The sequence below is a fragment of the Antennarius striatus genome, chromosome 10 (assembly GCF_040054535.1).
Source record: "Antennarius striatus isolate MH-2024 chromosome 10, ASM4005453v1, whole genome shotgun sequence".
NCBI classification, from domain to species: Eukaryota; Metazoa; Chordata; class Actinopteri; order Lophiiformes; family Antennariidae; genus Antennarius; species Antennarius striatus.
Genome location: NC_090785.1, coordinates 14,657,229 through 14,681,824, shown reverse-complemented (window position 1 = coordinate 14,681,824; position 24,596 = coordinate 14,657,229). Strand labels below are relative to the sequence as shown.

Below are 24,596 nucleotides of genomic sequence, written 5' to 3'. Positions count from 1 at the left end.
GTACATGGAGTGTACACTGTCCTCTTATCACTGTTTTATGACACTACAGAAGCAAGATGCAAGGAAGAACTGAGCTTGTGCAAGTGCAAGAATTAGAGAAGTGAAATGACAGAAGTTACAGATATGATCTTAACTTCCTCATTGTCATATGTATCTCTGATTGTGAGTAAGATTTATCCCAACCTTTCCCAAATTTCCTGAAAACAATCCTTTGGATACAAGAGAAAGGGAAGGCTACCAACAAGAGATGTGTGATACCTGAAAGGCCAGGAGGCAGGGGGCACTGAGCCAGTCCTGGCTCGCTGGAAAGGTCAGAGTGTATTTGCACTGAACGGTGACCCGCTACGGCAGATACAGCAGCAGAAAATGGATGGATGGATGGATGGATGGATGGAAGGTGTTTATGCAGAAGGCCATGGGTTCAGGAGGGCACGACTCATCCAGAGCCAGGGCAACACTGAAGCAGTCCCTCAAACACACTGCTTTTCTTATGTTTTCTGACTGTTGACTGTAACAGTAATTTTGTTGTGTGCAGTGAAGAATTCCAACCTCCCAATCCCCCCAGAGCTGGGTTTGAAAATCAACATTCAAACTTTTTGCCACATTTTCTGTTGCAGGTATAAGAGGTGGAGATTAAAAAAGTGATGAATGAATGAATGGATCTGATATGTTATGGTTTCACATTAACAAACACAGCATGTGTTTCTAATGTTACACAAATCACATCTACCTTCATCAAAAACCAGCGCTCGGTATAAAAAGTGACAAGGTGCTGTATTTGCTTCTAAATGTAGTATTTGTTAGAAGGGTGATCAGAAGCAGCAGGATTTGAGATGGTGCCCATATTCTATGAGGTTCTGTATTCTAAGGACCTTATGAATCACCAAGTATCTTGGATAAAGGTAATAAATGGGATCAGTTTCTCTTTCTTTACATCTTTGAGGGTAAGCCCTGAGAGCAGACAGAGAGGAAGCAGTGCTGCAGCTCCTGAAAATATGTGTCCTTTCTGCAAGATTTGGTCAAACAAAATCATCTCCATAGTAACCTGTACAATAATACCACCTTAACTCATAGTATGTCATTTCTTCTTACTTAAATTGTGTGGAAGAGAATTCAACTAAGGCTACAAGCTTCAACTTGCATTTAAGGAACAATTCAACTTAATGGAGTATGAAGATTGCTTACTTCTGTTAATTTGTAGTTGTCGGTTCCACTCAATATAATTGTGAAGGGTTGAAAACAGCGACCCTACAAGCGGTCTGAAGATGCGTGGCTTCTTAAATTCACTAGAAACAAGTTCAATCTATGCCACACAGGTGTAACATACTCCACATGAAATTCTCTTTGATTTACAGCACTATGAAAATGGTCAGTTTTGTTATCATTGGTGTTACTCTTGGACTGCAGCCTTATTCAATATATTGTCATGAATTGATCAGTATTTGCACACAGACTTGATGGAATTTGTTCCAAGTCAGGTGAGAACCTCAGACAAATATGTACGGTGCAAACTGTGTTTGCGTCTAACTTAATAGGTCACATGGACTTGAAATAAACATTTACTTTTTTCAAATATTCCAGATTTGGAACTCTTGAGATTTACCTTTCTAAACTTCACCCCCTGAAGATACACTGCCCCTACCTTGAAGTGGTAGGGGCACTAACCTAACACTATAACATGCCCTTTTTTAGTCCAACTTCCTTTTACATTCGTCTGTAGATTTCAGCGACTTATTAGCCACCGAAACTGGGCTTATACCTTTTCTTTTTCAGGAAGAACACAGGAGATCAACACAGATAAAGATGTTTTATTTACAATTCCAGTATCAAAAATTTACAAAAACATATACCTTACAAATGAATGACAAAATTTGGGCAAAAAGATGGAATAAAATAAAAAAACCATGTATTCTGACAGATCTTCAAATTATGTTAGTTAATGATCAAAATACACTTCCTCTGTACAATGATGCACTGTTTTCTCAGACGTGTCTCTGTTCCATTCATTTCCCTTTGGAGGACCTGCCCATGTATGAAAAGCTCTTTTAGAAGTCCATTGAACTATGAGCCAGGTAGTCTTTCCGTCCAATGTTGGTGACCTGCTTGGTCTGCACTGCCTCCAGTTTAGGACAGTCTGTAATACGATGACCAAGACCACCACAAAATGTACAGCCCCTCTCTCCTGTGGAAACACAAGAAGCAGGCGTGTTAGAAAGGGATCACAAGCACTTTTTCTTCCCTTCTGTGAATGTGAGACGATCACATCAGATCAGAGGAACACCTGAACTTTAAGAATGTAGCTAAACATGAACTAGACTTGACGAACCTCCAATGTCCAGCATGGTGTCATCTCCTGTTTGGAGAACCAGGAGGACAGGAGGAACCTTCTGCTTGGCTTCAACTAGCAGCGCTTTGAGGTCCATCAGCACAGACTCATCTATGAGAGAAGACATGGTTAACACGGAGATAAGCTGCCTAGATTCTCTTAAACGCACTGCAACTATTATGAAAATCACTGTCACAAAAACGTTATTAGGTTTTTTATCTTAATAATTATTTCTCACCACAGCCTTTATTGATGAATGTAGTTGCAATACCGGTCTTTCCTGATCGTCCAGTTCTTCCAATTCTATGAACTGAAACAAGGAAATTGTGAAACTCAGTTTGAATCACAATAACAGCCTTAACCAATTTTAGAAAAGTGATGATACCCAGACTCTTACCATAGTTTTCTATCTCTTCTGGCATGTCATAATTCACTACATGCTGTATAGCAGGGAAATCCAGACCTTTAGAGGCAACATCTGTGGCAACTAACACCTCTTTCTTTCCTGCTTTGAATGCCTCTATGGCTTTTGTTCTTTCCTCCTGATCTGTAAAAACATTTAAAAGAACAAAAATTACAGAAGCAGAGCTTTACAAGACGATGTTAAGTACATGATACCACAATTAACTAACTGGCTGCCAGTCAGTTAATTACGTTTTTCCATGAGGAGAGCTAGGGGACAGTCTGGTGGAGTTTGTCAGTGAAAATCGGTTTTCTAATCATGGAGTTTAACGTCATGCTGACTGTTCCAGTTATGGGAACAGAGGATGGCAAATCAGGCGGATGGAGAAGTTACGAAAACTTACGATGAAAAAAAGTTTGCATATGTCAGCTATCACCCATGAGTGAACATGGCGTCACTCTGAGCAAGGCATATTGCGATCGATCAAGAACAAAAAGAAAACACCGATCAATGTCCGGAACGTCAGAGAACATCCGCTGAAGGAGGTCAATTGTAACAAAGTGCTGGCAGCCAAGGAGTTAAGTGTCTGCTGTATTGCCAACATTTTGCAGATATAGTATTCCCTTGCTTCTTCGCACTTCAAGATGCACAGCTTCACTACATTGCGGATTTTTAGTTGGTAGTCATGTGATACGGTACGCCCATGCTATTGGCTGACAGCATCTGGAGGTGCGCTGCGTTCCAAGGCTTACAGAATGCAGCGCACTTCTGTGAAACACAAAAGTGCTTTGAACAGTCTATAAGTGTGGGAAAAGGTAATACAGATATAAGATGATTTAATACCACTATGGGGAGAGGTCATAAATATTTAAATTACCATAAATAATAAAATAAATGATTTGTCGCTATATCGCGGAATTTCATTTTTCACGAGTGGTCCTGGAACGCATTGACTGCGAGTAACAAGGCATTACTGTACAAATATTGACATTTGTTAACAGGGTGCCATCTGCTGGTTATGACGATCAACTACACTACATGGGTGGATTAGTAAATTAGTTTTTATTTTTTTTATTTTTTATTTATCTTCAGCATAACGTCTGACTATATATGGATTGCTATTAGAAAACAGCCTTTGTGTACCTTTCCCTCCATGGATAGCCACTGCCTCAATTCCTTTAAGCAGCAGATACTCATGGATTGCATCAACATCAGCTTTCTTCTCAGCAAATATCAGCACCTGTCAATACAAGTATTGATTGACAGATATGAGACACATGAGATACTGTCATTTGATACTAGTCGATATCATAAAATGTGAAAGTACTGACGGGAGGCGGTGTTTTCTGGAGACACTCAAGCAGATATACCATCTTGGCCTCCTCTTTGACGTATTCCACTTCCTGCACACACAAAATATTCACTATTCACATCATTTTTTGCACATTGGTGAGTTTGCTGAGTGAAATCATAACATACCTGGATCACATCCAAGCTAGCAGCACCGGCCCTGCCCACGTTGATTGTGATGGGTTTGACCAGCGCACTTTTAGCAAAGTTCTGGATCTTCTTGGGCATGGTGGCACTGAAGAGCAGGGTTTGTCTTTGTCCCTGCAAAAGAGCATATGAAATCATTTAATATCTTATATCTGGTAGCCACAACAACTCTCGATAACATTACCCAGCCTTGGTTCTTTCAACAAAAATCAAGTGGGAAAATATCAAGAACTGGCCTGCACAGGCTGGGGAGAAAATGGACTAACATTGAGTATGTTACCAAACCAGGTTTGTATATATATAAGTCTGGCTCATGGCTTTGAGACCATGACATTAAAAATGGAGGAGAAATAAAACCCTCACTGCGCTGAATTTATACTCCTGCTGCAGAGAAGGACGTCACCTTGAAGTAGGAGAAGATGGTTCTGATGTCTTCCTCAAAGCCCATGTCAATCATCCTATCAGCCTCGTCCAGAGCCAAGTAGCGGCAAATGTCCAGACTCACCATCTTCTTCTGAAGCAAGTCCATCAGTCTGCCAGGGGTAGCAACCATCATGTGGACACCACTGTAACGGAGAGAAAAGACAGTTTCAAATGGAAAGTTAGTTCAAACACTGCACTTTATTTGCAGCTCTCTGTGAAGCATCGTGTCTGGAACTTTTAACAATGGAATTTTACTGTTCTTGACCCAAGTTCAAATTGAAATTATAGATAACAGACAAGAGCAGACTTTTTCTTCTTCGCGGTTACTTACTGTTTTACTACTTCCATCTGCTCCTTGACAGACATTCCCCCAATGCAAAGGGCAGTGCGCAGCTGAGGAGCTCCCTCTTCCTCTAGCAGCTTGCAGTAGTACTCAATGATCCCATGAGTCTGTCGGGCCAACTCTCGCTGAAGGAAAATTAAGTTATAAAGTCAGTTATGGAGTTAGCAGAGAAAAGTTGTTAACAATGAATACCATCCGTCTTAAATGTGAGCAGTAAAGTATATTGTAAAATTATCATAATTGACACGAAAATCCCTTTCTAGAATACCAACAATGTCTTGTCATAGCTACAAAACAGACGTGATACATTAATAGGATTTTCTTGTGTGTCTTACTGAAGGACAGATGACGAGTCCATATGGTCCCTCTCTCTTATAGAAAGGCAGCCTTTTCTCCTGCTCCAGAGAAAACATAATGATGGGCAGAGTGAAGACCAGAGTCTTTCCAGAACCGGTGAAGGCTATGCCAATCATGTCACGACCTGAAAGACTGCAGACATGTTTGCTCATGTTCAGCGGTTTAAATGGACTTAATATGCATCACATATCTTATAAAAGATGTGCATCAAATACTTTTGTGTCCATTTACTGAACTTACACTGTGGGGATGCCTTGGATTTGAATTGGTGTAGGATGAACAATGCCCTTCTTTTTCAAACCCTTTAGAATTGCTGCAAGACAAGTAAACAGATGTGTTGCTGTGTCGGATCGAACAGTGTGTTGTTCATGTATGGGAGACAGAGTGTGTTGTAACCTGGTGGAAATTTCATTTCCCTGAAGCTTTTGATTGGATAAGGGATGACCTCTCCATCAACCAGGATGTGAAACTTCTTCCTGACACGCTCATGTCGGGTCTCTGGCATATTCAGGATGTAACGTGGTGCCGTCCAACTTTAAGGCAAATCCATGTTATAATAAAATACATTACAAGCTGAAAATCTTTACTTTATAGAATTTGTTAGTAAAGAACCTACCTTGTTTTAATCGGATCATCGTATATAATACCTTTCGCCATTTCCTTCACAGACATGAGAGCTGACAGAGGAGAATTAGTATTTAACATCTACTTTATCAAAGTCAATGTGATGATGAATTCAACATGGATTCACAGGAACTTAACAGCAGTATAATTTTTTACCTCTGCCCTCTGCAACACTCTCTAGAATCTTCTCTTCTTCTTTCAGCTGCTTTTCCTTTGCAGACTCCTTACGAGCTGTAGAGGTAAAAACATCACAGAACCATCTTGAGTATATAAATGAGAAGTATGATGAGAATATGTATAGTAAATTGCAGTGTGAAAAAAATTCAAGAGGCTGTAATCTGAGGAACGGAACCGGATACCTTCTGCTTTTTCCTTGAGGTGCTGATGCTGGTCGAGAAGACTGACATTGGATCGAGGACCCAGGCCCTCATCTTCATCCCGCTGCTCCTCCCCACTGTCCTTCTGCTCCTCATCCACTACCTTTCCTCGCAAACGCAACATCTTCTGTAGCTGTGAGGCACAATGATATAAAAATTTAATTCAATTAAAACATTTTAAATGCTTTTGAAAACCACTTTGCTCCTGAATCCAAATATTTCTCCAACTATGTGGAACTTACTGGGCTCATTTTATAAGAGATAATATGAGGACAGGTTCTGCTCTTACACTGATGTGAAGCTAGTGGTCATTCTATCCATCATTCTAGATCAATTTAATACATTTTTGTCTCCAATAAGACATTGGTGTATATATTTTGTTGCATTCTAAACTAACTGTACATATTAACTCACCATTTGTTGTTTTCTTATTTTGACTGGCACATACGGAACATAATCTTCATCTTCTGATCCTTCAGAGACAGAGTTTTCATCCTTCTCATGGGATCTCTGTACGGACAAATAATTAGTAGCATTACTTTTTGTTTTCACCACTACAGATAACAATGTAGTGTAACCAGAAATGACAAAAATGTCAATTCCAAAGGTGATAATTATCTTGAGCTTATTTTAAGTTTAGACAAATTTTATAATTTTAAATTAGCAACAGAGTATGGATTAATAAATAATCTGTTATAATACCATAATGGATAATATGGATTATAACTTTGGAAACCTTGTGTTTACTTAAATTGTGCTATATAAAGTGGATTGGATAATATAGCCACTATGCATGATTCACTGCCTGTTTGTTGTGTTAAACAGGCAGAAGAGCTGTATTTAATGTTCTCTGTAGATTCGTGTAGAATACACAGTTGTGCTACATTGAGATGGGATTTACGCCAGAATGTACTTTTCTTTGTGGACCAATAACTTGAATGTATATCCATCACCAATAATGTGATAAATTCCGATCCAGAATCTGTGTGTTACTTTTAATCAAAAGGTTTTTAAAAAATGTGCTCAATACGTTTGTACTGAATTTGCATTTTGTACAAAAACATCGCAGATCAAACACTCAGTCGTTTGAATGACCTAGTTTATTGACTGCTATTCGCTTCGACTGAAAATGAGTACTTAGCTAACGTTAGCTAGTGTGGTAACAAATTTCACGGTAGAAAAGGCTACAATTACCTTTTTTGGTTTACTGTCCGCTTCCATTTTGTTGCCGAATACAATAACGTTCTAAATATCAGTTGATCACTGGCCAAATATTCGACGTACGTCGATACAATCGCTATTCACGATACTGCTATTACTACAGCATAGCCACCACCGCTAACGTACGGAACGACGGAAGGGCCAAACCTTATTCATACGCTGTATTCACAGCGATACCATACGGAACACCGGAAGGGCCAAACCTTACCCATACGCTGTAATCACAGCGATACCGTACGGAACACCGGAAGGGCCAAACCTTATTCATACGCTGTATTCACAGCGATACCGTACGGAACACCGGAAGGGCCAAACCTTATCCATACGCTGTAATCACAGCGATACCGTACGGAACACCGAAGGGCTAAACCTCATCCCTACGCTGCGTCCAAACGATTCTAAACCGCGGATCGAGTTAGAGAATCAGGTCGTGAACAATAGTAGAAAGCAAACACCACACTTCAATTTTGTCAAAATTGTATTGTTTTTAATCTTTCTGGTCGAAAGATTTTTCACAGTATCAAAAGTGAACCTTAAAAAAAGAAACAAGCCAACATACACTTGGCTATTATCGATATAGTATAAATCTACATTCGAAACATTAAGATACTTTTATCTAATTGAATACACTCTGGAAAGCATCAGAGATGTTATGTGAAAACAAAAATCTCAGCACCATTTCAATGAAGATATCAATCAGGTCAGTGAAAGCCATTAACTAAAAACACGGGTTCTTGTGAAAATCTCAGGATCCTTGTCTCAAGATATCAATTCACTGATATTTCTCATCCAAAGTCTACCAAGATGAGGACTTCAGGTGGACTAGGTGAGGTACAAGGAGCTACCAAGGTCACAGTACAGGGGAAAGGGTAGTATGGTTGAAATTAACCTCACACAACCACCAGAATTGCACAACAAGGGCTCAAAAATTCACCCAATATGCACAAGCATTAAAACGAACTGCAAACTGTGTGATGGTTTCCAAGCTAAAACGAATGTTGGATACTGATGTGCCTGTCACTGTTGGGATATAAACAGTTGAACATTGTGGAATTAAAAAAAATGCAATGGATTTATGACAACAGCTGAGAAAGATGACTTTGGGTATCTTTTGCAATAACACTAACACCAAGGGAGGATTGATATTGAAGCAAAAGAATAATTTATCTTTGTGTAAAACAGGATTGTAGGAGTTTGTAGGTATTTATGTACTACAGGTCATGCATGGGGACTTTTTTGTGAATGGACATTTACTTCGAATTGTATTTTTTAAAGATACATTCTGTGAATCATGTTGATAATCCATCAAGTGATAGTTTACCAAAAGGTGAAGTTAGTAGTGCCAAAAGTCACAAAACTTGGTTTCACGCCATACAAGTCGATAACTATAGCAGGTAGGTCAAGTTTGTCTCAGACTTCCATCACTGATCCCTAAATAACTTAAGGATCACAAATAAATACTATTCTAATTGAGGAGAGCCACAACCACCAAATGCCCTGCTCATCAATAACATCAGAGAAATTATTGCCATATTCGAACGGAGCAAATTGGAGGGCTCAGGTGCTGCTCCATTAATTTCATTTTGGGATCGAGACAGTTGTACAGTATCAAACAGGTTCTGGTGTCAGCTGGCATTGTTGTCACAGGCAGAAAACTATCAATGCAGAATGTGAAGATCGAACATCAAACTGAGGTAATTGAAATTCAGAATTTTAACAACGTTAAAATTTCTCAGCTTTGTGATAAAAACATTTATTACATGTAAGGTATTTGTTTACATACTACATACTTCAGCACATGGATGCAGTGGATTCAACAGACGTTTTTTTCATAATTTTTGCATCTCTCATTTAGTGAACATTGCAACAATAGCAAAGGGTAGAAGTGCCCTTGAAAATGACCCCTGGCTTGTCAGCCACAAGTTGTGTTTCAGTCTTCTGAATGTGAGTATTTTGAACCAAGGTCCCTTGGCTTAGTAAGGAAGAGAACAAATGAGGGAATGAGAGAAGGCCTCAGGCCAAATATGACTCTACTGGAAGAGTTTGTGGTGTGGAGTTTTTCTGGCACTCATCCAAGTTATTGAGCTGCATTGGAAGGAACCTTTTTGAGGCTGAAGTTGGACCAATTCACTGCTACCTTCTGACGTGTTTGTTTTGCGGAATCAAGGCAAAACCTACAGAAAACAAGAGAGACAAATAACAGAAGACCCAACAAATAAACCAGTCTGTGACTCAGTTAATGTCAATCAATACAACAGTGCATTTTATCATAAGAAATTTTACAAATTAAAATTTTATCATGTTAAATCACAAATATCAAGCTATATTCACCGTACCTTTTAAAGTATTCCACTTCCCGATCAATTTCATCCATTTCTGTTGGATCCCCATCTTTAGGAAGAAATACATCATCTAAGGAATAAAAAAGTTTAAAACATTTAACAAACAAACAACAAACAAGTAATTTCAGATTTGGTATACCGTGGTAAAGATATTTTAATGTACCGATAGCACTGCTGGATTTTTCTCCCTTATTCTTGCTCTTCTTATTTTTCCCCTTGGATGGTTGCTGTTGTCCATTTGCTGAGATGGTGGGGTGAACATTGTTTTCTGTATCCACCTCAGACCGACCTCGTGTTTCTTGGTCAGTTTTCCCCCTTTGTGCATTTGACAGACTGCCATTCACTCCATTTGCTGGATGTTTGGATGATCTACCCTCCTCGGCTTTCTTAGGCCAATTTCTCTGGTTTTCTGCACAGGGCTGGGAGTGCTTGTTCCCAGCTTTTGAGGCATTACAAGCTATTTCTTTAGATTCACTGGGTTTCTGTGTTTCATTCCCAGAGGCAGCTTTGGTGGGTTTGTTAGAATTTTGTTCTGACACAGATTGCTCCTGTCTTTGTTGCTGCTTTTTATTCTTCTTTGACTTTGCACCACTGTTCCCAACTGTAGTGCTTTTGGGATCAGGCGCGTCTTCCTTCGACTTAGCAGTATCTTGAGCTGGAACATGTGGCAAACTATCTGATCCGATGGAAGTGCATCTTTCTGGGGACCAAACCCTTCTAAGCTTTGAGACACTTGGAGTTGTGTGCAACTGCTGGATGTCTTTAGACCCAGCAGGTACCCCCGATGCTGTACTGGTATTATTAGGGGGTGACACAGGAGCTGTGTCCTCCCATCCATTAACCAGGTCCAAGTGGTTCTTAAAGGTTCCAAGTGAAAGAGGGGCCAGATCAAGATCTATCTGCTGCAAGTCAGAGGACCCATTGAGATGAGACAGTAAATGGTTACCCTCCAATGTCGCTGCCTTCTTTGGGAAGTCATTGACATCCAGATTGAGGTCATACAAACTAAATGAGGCCCGGATTGAGTCTTTGATGGTGTTTTTTATCTCTTCCAGCCGACTGGTGAGAAAACTGTTGACTCGCTCAAGCTCCAGTTGAGGCCAGTCAAGCAACCGACTGGCCTCTGAACCATCAGGCATGGGTTCATCGATAGGCTCAGATGGATTAGAGTGAGGGTCACTGCCTGCAGCACCCATGTTGCCCTGCTGAGCTTTTTCCTGAAACAGAAATTACAGAGGCCTGAATAGTTTGAACATATGTACACATGTAGTTCTGTTCTCAAATGGTTACAACCAAGGCTTTCATGAGATTGAATACATTTAATATTAACAGTTTTTTTTCCTGATAAAAGCAATGACCTTGAATTAAGCATCGGAAATTTAAAAATTCAACCTATATTAGAAAGACAAAATGATGCATCAGTGCCATCTAGTGTTACTGCTTCTAATTTTATCTCCTTGATAGTAACTTTACTGTTTGCTCTCGTAACACTAAATCAGAGCTGTACTTAAGCCAAATTATAAGCCTATCAAAGTGCTGATTGTCTGGGTATCTGTATCCGAGTGTGAAGTGTCAAGCTTTATTACACCCAGCCTTATACACCGCGAAACAAGAAAATCGTTTAGAAACCACACCTTCTTCTTTTGTTTGTGCCGTGCCCTTTTTGCAGCCTTGGCACTGTTGACAGGTTTGGGTTCAGAACTGTTTATGAAGTCAAGCAGCTCATCTACGTCTCGGTTGTCAATCGCCCCCATGACTGGTAGTTCTGAATCTTGACGCTGAGGCAGTTCTTCTTTGCGCCGGGTCAAACGTGAGCGGAGCTTCTCTCGGATCTCAGCATAATTACGGCTCGTTGGTGCAGCTGGAGGCTGGGATCAAATAATATAGAGCAATACTGTTTGTTAATATCATTTTTCCCCCCAAAGTATGTAAGAAAAGTGAAAGAAAAAAGTAGACAATAATTTTAGAAATGTAAGTACCGCATTGTGTCCAAAGAACTCGCAGTAGCAGCAGTCGCAGTACTTCCCATCCTTCTGATTGGTAGAAGATGATGCACAAGAGCTCCTCTCAGAGCTGCTGTCTTCATCTTCTCCCTCGTCCAGCTCAGATGAGGGGTGACATGATGACCCATTTGTCATTTTGTGCCCCTTACAAGCCTGGTCCCTAAAAATATAAAAGAAAAAAAAAAGACAGAATTCACATTAACCCCCCATAAGAACATGGCTAAATTAATGGTTTCTCAATTTCATGCAATCAAGAGAAGCAACAATGAGCTCTAACCTGCAGGCCCCAGCTGTCAGATGGCTCACGTTTGAAGTGCCAACTGTTCCTGCATTGTGTCCATTACAAGGGTGGTTACAGCCCAAGACAGACGTCCCTAGTTTGCTGTGTTGTGTGTTCACTGCAGGAATGTGAGAGTTTTTACATGGGCTGGGCTTATGAGCAGATGTCTGGCTGTCTGGACTGGGAGAACTGAGTTTGGTTGTGGGTCCATGGAGGTTTGGTACCAGGGGGGTGAAAGGTGTGTGGGCTGCACCACCAGTCCCAGATGAGGAGGTTACATGGGCATGCTGCCCAGAGTTTGGCTTTGGGGGCAGGAGTGAGGAATGCTGGGAAGAGAGGCCGGTGGGACTGTTGGGAGGTACCGACAGATCTGTGTGTTGATGGTGATCAGCGGGGTGAAAGGCTTCACCTGGACAATGAAAGACATAACATGACGTGAATCTTCACACTCACACATTTTTCACACAGAGCATCAATCTGATTTTTGTTACAGTAATAGTTTTGTGAAGACATTAAAGTAGCTCTTCTATTTACCAATTACGTAAATACCAAACTTGTAATAAACTGGTGCACTTTTATGGATAATTTAAGTTTCTTTGGAAGGTAAATTTGAAACAATATGAACACAATCTTGGAAATTCTATTTACTGTAGTAAGAATGTTTGCCGTCAAAATATGAGCTTGTGCAATTTAATACATTTTGTTAAATTTGTCTTGCTCATTAGAGCAAAGTGTCTAGCCTAAATAATTAGTAAAATTAGCAAGAAGACACATTCATTATAATTTGAAAATTCAGTCTCCAGTAAATATCAAATCTCTCTCTACAAAGTTTAATTTGAAAATGCTTTAGAGAAAATGTGTTCTTTTTAAAGCGAGACATGGATGGACTTCAACCATTCATATATCCTCACCCACTTTGTGGCGGGGCAGTGGGTAAGACTACTCACAATTGCAATTTGTCAGATAAATCTTATTTGCTTTTAATATGTAAACCTTAACCACTGTAAAACTGATTAACACTGATTCAGTAAATTTGAAACATTAATCTTGATAAATCAAATTCTGCACAATGTAAAATATATAGTATTAACAATATTTTTTTCTTAAATTCAATTTTATTAACTATATTAATCACTGAGGGGAAATTACGACTCCACTCTACACACAGGTTAGTAGTTTACATGCATCTCTATATTGTGTACTAGGCCATAACACACACACACACGCCCTGCTGGCATGCAGGTGAGGTAGAGCAGCAGGCAGCTCCTTCGTGGTGCGCCTCCAAAGAGTAACTTGTAAAGGGGACAGCGCCTTGCTCAAGGGCGCCTCGGCAGTGCTCCGGAGGTGAGCTGACACCTCCCACTGACACACCGGGTGTTTTTGGGGCGGGAGCAAGAATCAAACCGCCGATCTTGGAACACTGGACGACCCGCTCTACCGTCTGCTCTACCACTGAGGAACTGCCACCCCCATAATGTCATTGCAATGTAAACATCTGCAAGTCCAACGTGACCAGTGCACTGACACATCTCTAACAATGTGATTTGTGTCAACTGGTAACGACTGGTTTGGCAGAGTTGAAGCAGATGCGAAGTGACAGAACAGCCTACAGATGTGTTTTTTTTACTGCCAGAGTGTGAAAAAGTTTCACGCTGCAGGTCGAACAAAATGTTTTTTAGCACTAGATTCAACAGAAACATCACCTGGTGGCGTTGGTCGACGGCACATGGTCTTGAAGTGCTTGGGAGTGGTCTTACAAAAATCTGCTGAGGTAGACAGGGGGTTCCCAGCAGAAGATCCACTGGAACTCTGGGATGATGGGTGACTGTAGGGACAAACTTTGGCCCCTGAGGTTTTAGCAGATTTCCCAGGCGCTTCATGAAGTCCTCTTTTCTCGTGACAGATTGACCCCGCTGTTACTCCTGGAGACATAATAAATGCTTTCATGAGTTTGAAAAGAAGTGGTGTTGGATTTTGGACAACATGACAACTGTTACAATCCAGGGTCAGTATTCCTTCTCTGAGTCTTACTGTCTAAAATTATTGCTAACACTAAAGCTAACAGCTTCGTTTTAGGAAAAGATTTATAATAGCGAGGGATGAATATTATAATCTTTTTATCCCGACAATGATAATTACCTGCTGAATATCTACCTGAACAGTGACTTTATCTGTAATTGTAAAACACACCCACGCAGTTAGATGCAGCTCTGATCTAAACTCATGGATTTACTCAGGTGCTGCTGTTGTCATGATGTCAATCATAAAAGCATGTTACCCTGCTTATTATTTGTATTCATTGGAGGGTACAACCCCCTACTGCATCAACATTAACTAATCATTGATTGGCCCTAATTCCATTAATGGTAGGTTTTTGGGAATACACATTTCCAGTTATTAAGTAGATAACTGCCTACAAAAGCACTGGTAATTAAACACAAAATTTTTGGACTGATGCTTAGGTTTTGTCTAAAAAATATACCACTGGGCATTTGAACTTTTCAATGTCAGTGCAATATTTAAAAATTTTTAGCACTGAAGGTCCAAAAATGCAATTTGCCAGAAATATCTGAAAACCAACATTGAGAACCTTTCACCAAATTGATACCACTCATGTCAATCAGTCAATAACTTTTACCAATGCATGTAGTCATCAACATTTAAACACACACTAAGGCATATCAAATCATTTGCCTCCAACCTGTCCAACCAACTTTACTTGTGCAAAACAAAAGTAACCTAGATGATAAAAAGACACACAGAGAAACAACTTGCACAATTTAGTATTCCTGTGCTCTCTGATGATCCATGTTTACTTTGGCTAAATATCAAACTATCAGCTCTGGGGATTGGAAATGTTCCTGCCTAGACTTATACATACAAACTTCTACTGCAGCACATTAGATGTATTTCTTAAATATTTTATATCTGTAGGACAAAAGCTGTTTTTTTAGTGGCTGTAATTCAGCTTCCCTTTTCTACTTCAAATTTAAGAAATCTTTTCCTAGAGGGAGAAGGATAAAATTCTAACTTCTGTGCCTTCAAATTATAGTTTTAGAGTACAACTGTATTAATACTATTTCATTATGTAAAACTGTGCCCAGCATCTCTTTATATTTATCACTGCAGTTATTCTGATCGTGCCATTATATGCAATGACACGTTCTTCATGAAACCATATCTTAAAAATCTATTTAAGGTTTATTAAGTAATTGCTGTTCCAAGAAAAAAATCCATATGAGCTTACCATTTCTTACCAAGGAATCCTTTTGATTGTCAGTGTATGATTATAAATTTCATTGTAATGAATTACAGGTGTAGTGTACCTGGCTGAAAATGTTTAGCAGAATAATGAAACAGCTTCTTGCTTTAAAAGACTTCAGCTGATAAAACCGTTACAGCTGAACCAAGTTCATCTAAATGTTGGCAGAATAATTCAAGGCATTTAGACAGACGAATGTGCATGAGAAGAGTCACGTTACTGCTCTTGGTCATAACACCTATCCACTATTCTCTAAGCAATAGCTATTTGGTCACAGCTCGCCTCTGTAGGACATGTCCATGTTTGTCTCACTCGCTTCCCTTTAAAGAATCTCCAAAACTTCTGGACTGCTTGTTGAGAAAGACATTAAGAGCTACTGACACACAAGCAGCAAAGACAACGAAAGGGAAGTGAGACAGATATCACTCATCCCAATCCTCTCAGAAAGTAAGAAATCAAAAACAGAGCAGGATGACCAAGGATGGATACCAAATAGGAATTGTCTTGGGGGACATCCAGCCTGTATTCCTGTTAGGTCAACTGTGTCACTCATTCTTGAATTCCTAACAACAAACACTCATCACGGCACAAAAATTATCAAAATTGGCAGGTTTCTTCATTTTCTTCAATTGCTCATTTGAGGCGCACCAAGAAGGAGCTGCCTGCCACTCTACCTCCCCTGCATGCCTACAGGCCCCCTTGTGTGTGTGTGTGTGTGTGATACAGGGGCCTGTACTCACAAATATATATGTATGCATGCGTTTGAATCAGTAGCTAGAGTGTGCGTTCTTAATTTCCCTTCGGGGATCAAACCAGTATATACAGGTTTGTCAACCAAAACAGACAAATCTTTTATTTCAGTCTGCTTGTACATTAGAGTGAAAGGACACAAGTATGTGTATGCATTCCCTCCCATAGGATTATTTTGTATTGCTGATGCCTTTGCTAAGAAATTAATAACACACATTATTGAATTAATTTTCTTCATCCCCCGCAGCAATTTCCACATTGTCTGTTCAATGAGCATCACCTCAAATTATATCCTATTAAGGATGTGATCATTCTTCCACCACTGGTGCCAACGTGATTCAGTTATATAACATTTTATGGTTACACATTGTGTTATCCTTACTCTGTCTATAATTAAAAAATTCATAAAATGAAATAAACACAATCCTATAAAAGTCTGATATCATTATTATTATTCTGATATTATTATTATTCAAGAAGGTGGTTAAAAAGAAACAACTTGAAATGTTGTTCAAAGGAAAACAGCATTCCATTTATTTCTAAATAACGATGACATTTTTGAAATGTTCTGTTCCCTTTTCTGCCTAATGTCTTCTCAAACCAGGAGCTGTACAGCTTTTGAGAAATTTTCAATCATATTTTCACTTGAGTTAGAGTTTCATTTTTTTCCACAAAACCAAAATTTTTATTAAACCCCTTTTTTTTCTTCTTTCTTTTCCTTTTTTAGTAATTGTAAACGGAATCTTATGTGCAAATTATTTTGCTTTTCTTTCAACACCACAATCTCAGTGAGGCTGTTTATACAGTTAATACTATCTTAAAACCCTGTTCCACCATTGATAATGTTGTTCACTGTGAACCACCGAGGGTACGGTACGCTACAGTAAGCCAACAAACCAGCTCCATTTGTGACCATTTCATAAAACAAAAACTTGAAACACAGCATGAAACATTTTTCAAGAGTTCAGCAATGACTTTCGCTTCTATTAAATGATTCTGCAGCTGGTTTTTAACCCTGTGATGACACACCTTGTTGTGAGTGTGAAGAACTGTGGTTGCAATGTTCTCCTCCATTGGTGTGGGCTGAGTTCCAGAGACCAGACAGTTTGTGGGCTGACAGGAAGGAACTTGGGTCCCAATCCACAATACTTTGCTCCGGGTAACCGTTCCCACAGCTCTGAGACTTACAGGAGGAAGAGTGTGACAATGGTACCTGAATAAACAAACAAACAAAAAAAGCAAGTACTAAACAAACAATGGAACCCAGTAGGTTAGTCTCAGGGCTGTTCTCACAGGTTTAAATTTTTTGCACCAAACTTTCCACCAATATCCTTGCAACACATTGAATTATGGACACACAACACACAAACATATCCTAAAACATAGACTAACTCCCAAATATCCCTGTTTGTTTTGTATAATATCTTGTATATTGTGTTCATCTACTAAATTTACTTTGATCATACAGTAAGTCTTCAAATTCCCCATTTCCATTGTGAAATATTAGCTCTACTCAGCTCCCATTATTTGGTTTTCATTTAGGGAAACATGACCTAACACTAAGCCAGGTTCTGAAAGGTCATTTGAAACACTACATACTACTGCTTGGTTAATTCCTCACACACAATGAATACCCTGCTGAACAGAAATCTATGGCCACAATACTCAAAATAAAAAGGCACTTAAGCAGCTGCAACTTCTGTTTTGTGCCTGTAATATCAAAGAAATGCAGATGCTCCAGTCCTAAACAGAGAAGAAAATATTAGAAGGGGGCAAACCATGTATCGCATTCAAAACTTTGCTCTTGCAGATTTAGATCGCATCCAGCTACCCTGAATATGTACTACACCATCCCGTAACGGAAACTGACGTGTAGAAAACCAAAATGACGAATACTATGACGAGTCGAGAGGAGGAACTACTACTCAACTGTGGCTTCAGTTTGTCATCCATGTAAAGATAAATAAAAATAAACAAGAAATTAAACGTACAAGCTCCTGAGACACATTTCCCACAAAAATGGACTGAACCTGAACAGTCCACTATAATAAACTTTACATTTAGCACTTAAAACAAATTTATCGAGTGACTGAGCTCATGCAAATGCATAATGAATGACAATAAGGTAACCTCAGCTGATGGGGGGGAACATATCACTAAAACGCAGTTAAAAAGATGATACAAAAAAAGGATGTAGACACATGACCCAAATCAGTCGACTTTTATTTACCGGGGTGGGCTGCTCCTGGGTGCTCCGTCTCTCTTCCTCTTCCACAGTCTTGCAGCAGCTCTGACAAATCCACAGAGGCACCTCTCCCAGCAGGGACTGAGACAGAGAGGGCACTGCATCGGCAAGCTTACGCCCTGGCACCTCCCTCAATAAGGCCTGGGAGAGTGCAGGTACGGCATCAGCCAATTTGGTTCCATGCCCCGCTGCAAGTCCATTTACAGAGCTCGCCCCCCAGTCCTTGAATTCCCGGTGGCACAAGAGGCAGCAGTTGTGCATAGGCTAGGCACAGAGACAGGACAAAGAAGACAGGTTAGTAGTATAGGCCACTGTGATTACCAGTCAAACTGTGATCTGTGACATCTAATTTTGCAAAAATTTAAAAAAAAGAGTGATGGGAACGTAGCACAAGATTTAAAAAAAAACTATTGCATTTGGATAAATTAATACAGTCTAATACTTAAGTGATGCAAAAACCTCCTACAATTAAACATTTGAATGAATCCATCACTAAAACAAACAGCTGTAAGCAGCAGTCAGAGGTCAGGTGGAACATCAGCATATGCCTGAGGCCACAGCGGTCAAGAGCTTCAGCAGCTACCCTGAAATTCCACTACGAACCACAATTTGACTCTTCAATGAAACTTTTGACATTACTCATGTCACTCTCCAAAGGGGGACTGGTTCTGCAAGATAAAAATCCATAAAATTAAGTAAACAACTCAACCCACGTCTAGAGAAAGCGATCATGATTACGAGACCGTTATGTCTCTGAGCTAACTAGGTAAGCTAATGAGTTAATAACTGGGTAGGCTCTGCTGGCTGAGCATTTCCTGCGGTGTAAGTGTAACGTTAGGCGGAATACACGCTTGAAGCACGCTAGCTGGAGATGCTAGCCCGGCTAGCCTTCTGGCTAAGGATAGATGAGGAGTTGTAAACGCTCGGAATGGGACGACCTGTCATCCAATGTCACCTGTCTGCCCAAGGATATGATCAACAACGTGCACATCGCCGCAACGCCGCCAGTGAAGTTCTGCACATTATTCGTATAATTACATTTTAAACGACATTAGATCTCTACATCCACGTCTACTAAAGCATGTCAAATTCGCACGAAAATAACCTTCAGTCGCTAAGAGACTCCATGGAACTTCATCTGTGCAGGTTCATGCTAAAAAAAAAATAACAGCCCTAGGTAGGATGCTTGAATTAGCAAAAAGGTGCTAGCTCGGGGCTAACTCGTCTATTATAGAAACAGCCATTGGCTCGCTGCTAGCTAACGTACCTGGTTCGCCCTGGTAGTGGGGAGCCTATCCAGCCCAGCATCTCCACCGCCTGCTACATCGCTGCTAGAGACTGGGCTCTTCGGTGCGGTCTGCTGTCCAGGCGCTAGCTCCTTCTGGGTAACCCCTTGCTGCTTGCTTTTCTTCCTAGCCATTACAACGGCGTTTATAATGGGCTTTGTCCAAGTTTGCACCAGTTTCAGAAATTCTGAGAGCACACTTTCGTTCCTTCTCGGTCCTCAAAATGTTCTCTATCCTCTCCAGTCAAGACAACAGCCAATATGGCGGATGACTGGTACACTCTGGAGTTCATAGGTTAAAGATACTACTGGCAACGAGGCGTCGCTGTTGCAAGCTGATCATCACTGAAATGTCATGCGTCCACTGAAGCCACGTAGCGCCATATTTAGTAAGGGCAACCCTCACCCCGAACTTCTTCAAACGCAAATTTACGATGTGCCTATGCAAACTAACATTAAATAGATTATTTCAGATTACAAATATGTTAAGAAAATCACTGCAAGTTCACAAAATATTTACATATAAAATTACCTTATCAGCCCTTATGATTATGGTTTACTGAAATAGTATTCCATGTATACGAGAAATAACGTAAATGTGTAAGGTGTTTTCTTTTCCGACATTAATATAAGGTAACCAATGTTAAAAAAAAGAGTGATATAGCAACATAGTTGTTAAATAAATAAAAACATCAATGCAATTTGTTACATATGACCCTTTTGAAAACCGTTTGCAATTACGTCCTAAACTAATGGGTAAAAATCATGCAATAAAGGTTTGAGAAATGTCGGCGCTGTCAGCAAAGAGGAGGTATGGGTTGAACCGTTCCGAGGATGACGTTTTATGTTACACGCTGACGCGTTCAAGTCTTTGGATAATTGCAAATCTAACCAAATACATCGACAGGTGTGGACAAATTAGAACACGGACGAAAAGTAAATAGTGCTTTGACATAGATAAATAATAAATTTAGCTTAGAAAAAAGGAAATTATTTTGGTACTTTGCATAGGTTCACACAACTATTAGGATGTTTTCATATTAACAAACAAACGTAGCTGTACGAGAAATTCTGACATTTATATTTTACGTATTGATATTTCATCCATTTAATTACCCTTCTAACATAAATAAATGATGTAGTACATTATTTAGAATGTGAACTTTGTCAAATATTGACATTCAAAACCGCCTGTCTTTTGCAGTCTTAAACTTCCGAGCTTGTGTGGAGCACCTGAAGGTTGCATCTGTGTTTCTAGTCCTGTCTATTGAGCACGTAGCACAGACAGCCCCATCTCCTTCAGGGTCCTGACACTCCGCTTTAGATTGTTTACCACGGTTTTTTGTTTGTTTTTGGATTTAAAAAAACAACAATGGAAGGACACGTTTGCAATATCCAGGTTCTTCTTCGGGCTGCTGAATTTCTGGAGAGAAGAGAACGAGGTAAGTCTTCGGGGATTACTGTCAACCTACAAGGGAAGAAGTTGGTTATTGTTTAAACAACAAAATGCAAAATATAATATTAGTAAACAGAGGATGCATGCGCGCAATACCCAAACATAATCCAGTGCAAATGCACGAAAAAACCATCGAGATTTTTGCGAGTAGGTTATTTTTGGCGATCTTTCTCTTTGACTCAGTGACCTACATATCGGGCTCATCATTGTACTCAAAGGCGCCAATCTGGTCCGATTTGAAAATGAGCCGGAGCCGCTTTGAGCGCTCGATGAGACGGATGAAAGTGAGACAGAACCGACGGCAGCTTCACATTGTTGGCGTTGTGATGAGCATTTCTTTTGAGGCTACAGAGATTAGTTTCATAAGTGCGAATAGGGTGTGTGTGATGGCGCCAAAACCAAAAACGGAGCGTCCAGCTGATGACAGGGGTCCTATTTCTGTCGTGTAGTTTCATGAAAAGTTTGTTCTGTATGTTAATCTGTAGCACGTTGATGATGGCCAACGAGAATGAAAAGTCGAACCATTATGGAGAGGCTATTTTCTAATATAGATGTGTATTTTTTTTTTCCTGCACAGAGGCTGAACATGGATACGCCTCAGTCCAGCCTCTCAGTCCGGATCTCTCTGACAAGAGAAGCAAACAAAAGATGAAGAAGTTATCTGCTGTTGGCAATAGGTGAACACAGCACACAAGAGAGAATGAAATTGTAAAGTTTGACATAGTTTTGATGTAATAAGTTCCAGGAGATGGATGAGTGGATGGATATTAAATATGAACGCATCACAAACTGCTGCTGTTTGTCTGAAGCATCAGTTTCTGTCATTTTACAGCTAAACAGCCTTTCTGTAATTGCAGGTCGGTTCACAACGAGCTGGAGAAGAACAGGTAATGAAGATTTTGTAATAATATACAATAAGAATGAAAGCCTTAGGATCCCCCCACTGTGGCTGGATTAAATGGATAAATTCTTATTAGAATTTATTCAAGTTGTCATTGTCAATTGCAAAGGTTGCTCAATACATAACTGAGAAATAGGTTCGTTTTCAAAATAAATAAAAGGCTCGAAATTCTCAAAATATATTTCAACCTGTACAGGGATGTACGCACAAAGTTAAAAGAACCCTAAAAGTGTTGTAAGTCATGCCAGAGAAACTCATAGCAGTGGAATGGAAAAAAAGCAAATGTTGAAAGTCCCTAAATAGTAATATATGCATATATGGTTACTGACTGTGGAAGTTGTGTCCCAATCCATTACTATTATAGTGATTTTTGCGAGTCCAAAGAAGTTGTACGTTTTAGCCGTTTTTTTCCTTAAAATAAGAACACCACTGTGGCTACACAAGCTGGAAATCTTGTAGCCATATGGAATTTACTTCTTCTATGGCAACGTGGCGAATGGCTAGCAGAAGCCCAGCTATATTCTCCTGTATTCCCAGACTGGCATGATAAATTTGTAACCATTGTGTCTGTCATAGCAAAATACAGAGCAATTTTTTTTTGAAAGAGTGAGCAACAAATAGATATCCTGTTATTTCTATTTGGAATGAAAAGGTATTGATTTTTGCTCCGTGTGCTTTATAGACGGGCTCAGCTGAGACACTGTCTGGAGCAGCTCAAGAAGCAGGTCCCGCTGTCATCTGACTCCATGAGGAACACCACCCTCAACCTGCTGAGGCGAGCCCAGCTTCACATAAAGGTAGACACTAAGTCTCACTGATATGATAGAAATGCTTCACACTGTTGCCAGGACATAAATAAATCCACAGCATCTTCTCGATATTCTAATGTGGGTTTTCTTTGATTTCTCTGATTGGCTGTGGTGACAGTTTGGTCTCTTGATTCTGTCCTGTTAGAAGCTGCAGGAGCAGGACGAGCGTGCAGAGCAGCTTAAGGGCCGCCTGCGCTGGGAGCAGAGAGAGCTGAGGGTTCGGCTGGAGCAGCTGCAGAGGGGCTCGGAGAGGATGAGGAACGACAGCCAGGGGTCGACCATGTCATCGGAAAGATCCGACTCGGACAGGGGTAGGTCACTCCGACACAAGATCAGCACTGACTCGCGCACAGTTGCATTGATTTGGTGCAGCGCTTGCTGCAAAAAGAACAACCTGGCACATGGTGATGTTTTTAGTCATTGTGTTAGTGTTGTATTTACCTCTCCTAATGCTTTGATGGTTTCATTGTTACAGAGGACGTGGAGGTTGATGTGGAGAGCATTGTGTTTGACTGTGTGGACTCTGACGGACTGAGAATTCCACACACCGAGGCAGACCACTGTTACTCCAGCATGGACAAAGCTTGGCTATGACGCCAGTAGAACCCGCTATAATGCATTCAATGTCACCAGGTGGACAGGAGGAGAAAACATTCCAAAAAAAACAAGGATACAGAGGAAGAGGACAGAGTTGTTACTGTACAAATGAACACATTTTTGTATTAATTTTTCATGTCAGACCACGAGCTAAATGGTAATACTACAAGCTGTGTCAATATGCACTGAATAGCAGTTAAAGTCACTGGGGCTGGGGTGGATTTAACATTACACATATATTTTTGGTATCAGTCGTTTCCAAATCCATGAGGCGTCAGTCATGCAATCTGCTCTTATTATTCACCCTTCGAGGCTCTTCATTCAAAACCCTTAACTTATTCTTCACTACAGCGTGGCTAGGCTGAATTCTGCCTTCAAATCAGATTGGGTTTAGCATTCTCCACCGGCTTTCCTCAGCACCAAGTTCACATGTCAGTCATGTCATGCGTAGCAGGCACTTAAACAGTAATCTGTGCCTTTTTTTAAATTTTTGTTATTGTCCTGTTCTGTAAGATCACTCATGTTGTTTTGTTTTTTTATCTTATTCATCTGTTGCACAAGTTTTCCACACATTGCACTTGCTATGTCTAAAAAAAAGATTGTGGGTATATCATAAAGAAAACCAAACAGCTAATAACCGGTCATATTTGCACATTTGTGTCTTGCGATTAAGAAATTGTGCCAAATATTCATTTGGTGTGTTTGTGCACAAGCTGATGTGTAATCAAGGACAAGAAATGTGATGCTGGCATTAAGAGAAACTCAATCACATGTACAGTTTAATTAACTGCTAATGTTATGGTCACGTCTGCTTTTTACATTTACGTATCATAATCATTGCTATGTATTTAATAATCGAAGGTGCTTTTTTTCTTTCCCTTATGTATATGCAAGATGCCTTACTATCTTATTATGTATGCATTCATCTCTCCCCACCCAGTAATATTATGTAGCATTTTTATACTGGTGTAAGCTTTTTTTTTAATTGAATAAATATTTTCTATATTTTCCATTTGTCATTTCCACTGAGACAATCATGGTTTTACGGTATTGGTTGTTAGGATTGCTCACAAAGTTCTGAATAGATTTTGATGG

The 24,596-nt window shown here is 39.9% G+C and overlaps 3 protein-coding genes across 3 annotated transcripts; 1 reads left to right on the top strand and 2 right to left on the bottom strand.

Moving 5' to 3' along the window:
- Positions 1–1,793: 1,793 nt before the first annotated feature.
- Positions 1,794–7,758, bottom strand: ddx41 (DEAD (Asp-Glu-Ala-Asp) box polypeptide 41). The gene is made up of 17 exons (XM_068325585.1): positions 7,545–7,758; positions 6,765–6,860; positions 6,333–6,483; positions 6,130–6,204; positions 5,966–6,026; positions 5,746–5,882; positions 5,590–5,662; positions 5,328–5,481; positions 4,981–5,117; positions 4,630–4,792; positions 4,209–4,340; positions 4,061–4,132; positions 3,873–3,969; positions 2,724–2,873; positions 2,565–2,636; positions 2,327–2,437; positions 1,794–2,182 (listed from the first exon to the last, which is right to left on the bottom strand). Exons 1-17 carry the CDS (start codon positions 7,569–7,571, stop codon positions 2,046–2,048), a joined length of 1,845 nt encoding a protein of 614 aa, XP_068181686.1. The 5' UTR covers positions 7,572–7,758; the 3' UTR covers positions 1,794–2,045.
- A 288-nt stretch (positions 7,759–8,046) lies between these two features.
- On the bottom strand, positions 8,047–19,981 carry fam193b (family with sequence similarity 193 member B). Its single transcript, XM_068325347.1, has 10 exons — positions 19,721–19,981; positions 18,439–18,717; positions 17,238–17,421; positions 13,900–14,118; positions 12,194–12,605; positions 11,893–12,076; positions 11,548–11,781; positions 10,077–11,130; positions 9,908–9,983; positions 8,047–9,745 (listed from the first exon to the last, which is right to left on the bottom strand). The coding sequence occupies exons 1-10, from the start codon at positions 19,871–19,873 to the stop codon at positions 9,649–9,651; spliced, it is 2,892 nt and encodes a 963-aa protein (XP_068181448.1). The 5' UTR covers positions 19,874–19,981; the 3' UTR covers positions 8,047–9,648.
- Positions 19,982–21,037: 1,056 nt separating this feature from the next.
- Positions 21,038–24,462, top strand: mxd3 (MAX dimerization protein 3). Its single transcript, XM_068325928.1, has 6 exons — positions 21,038–21,180; positions 21,772–21,871; positions 22,052–22,081; positions 22,778–22,892; positions 23,050–23,215; positions 23,380–24,462. The coding sequence occupies exons 1-6, from the start codon at positions 21,111–21,113 to the stop codon at positions 23,496–23,498; spliced, it is 600 nt and encodes a 199-aa protein (XP_068182029.1). The 5' UTR covers positions 21,038–21,110; the 3' UTR covers positions 23,499–24,462.
- Positions 24,463–24,596: the final 134 nt, after the last annotated feature.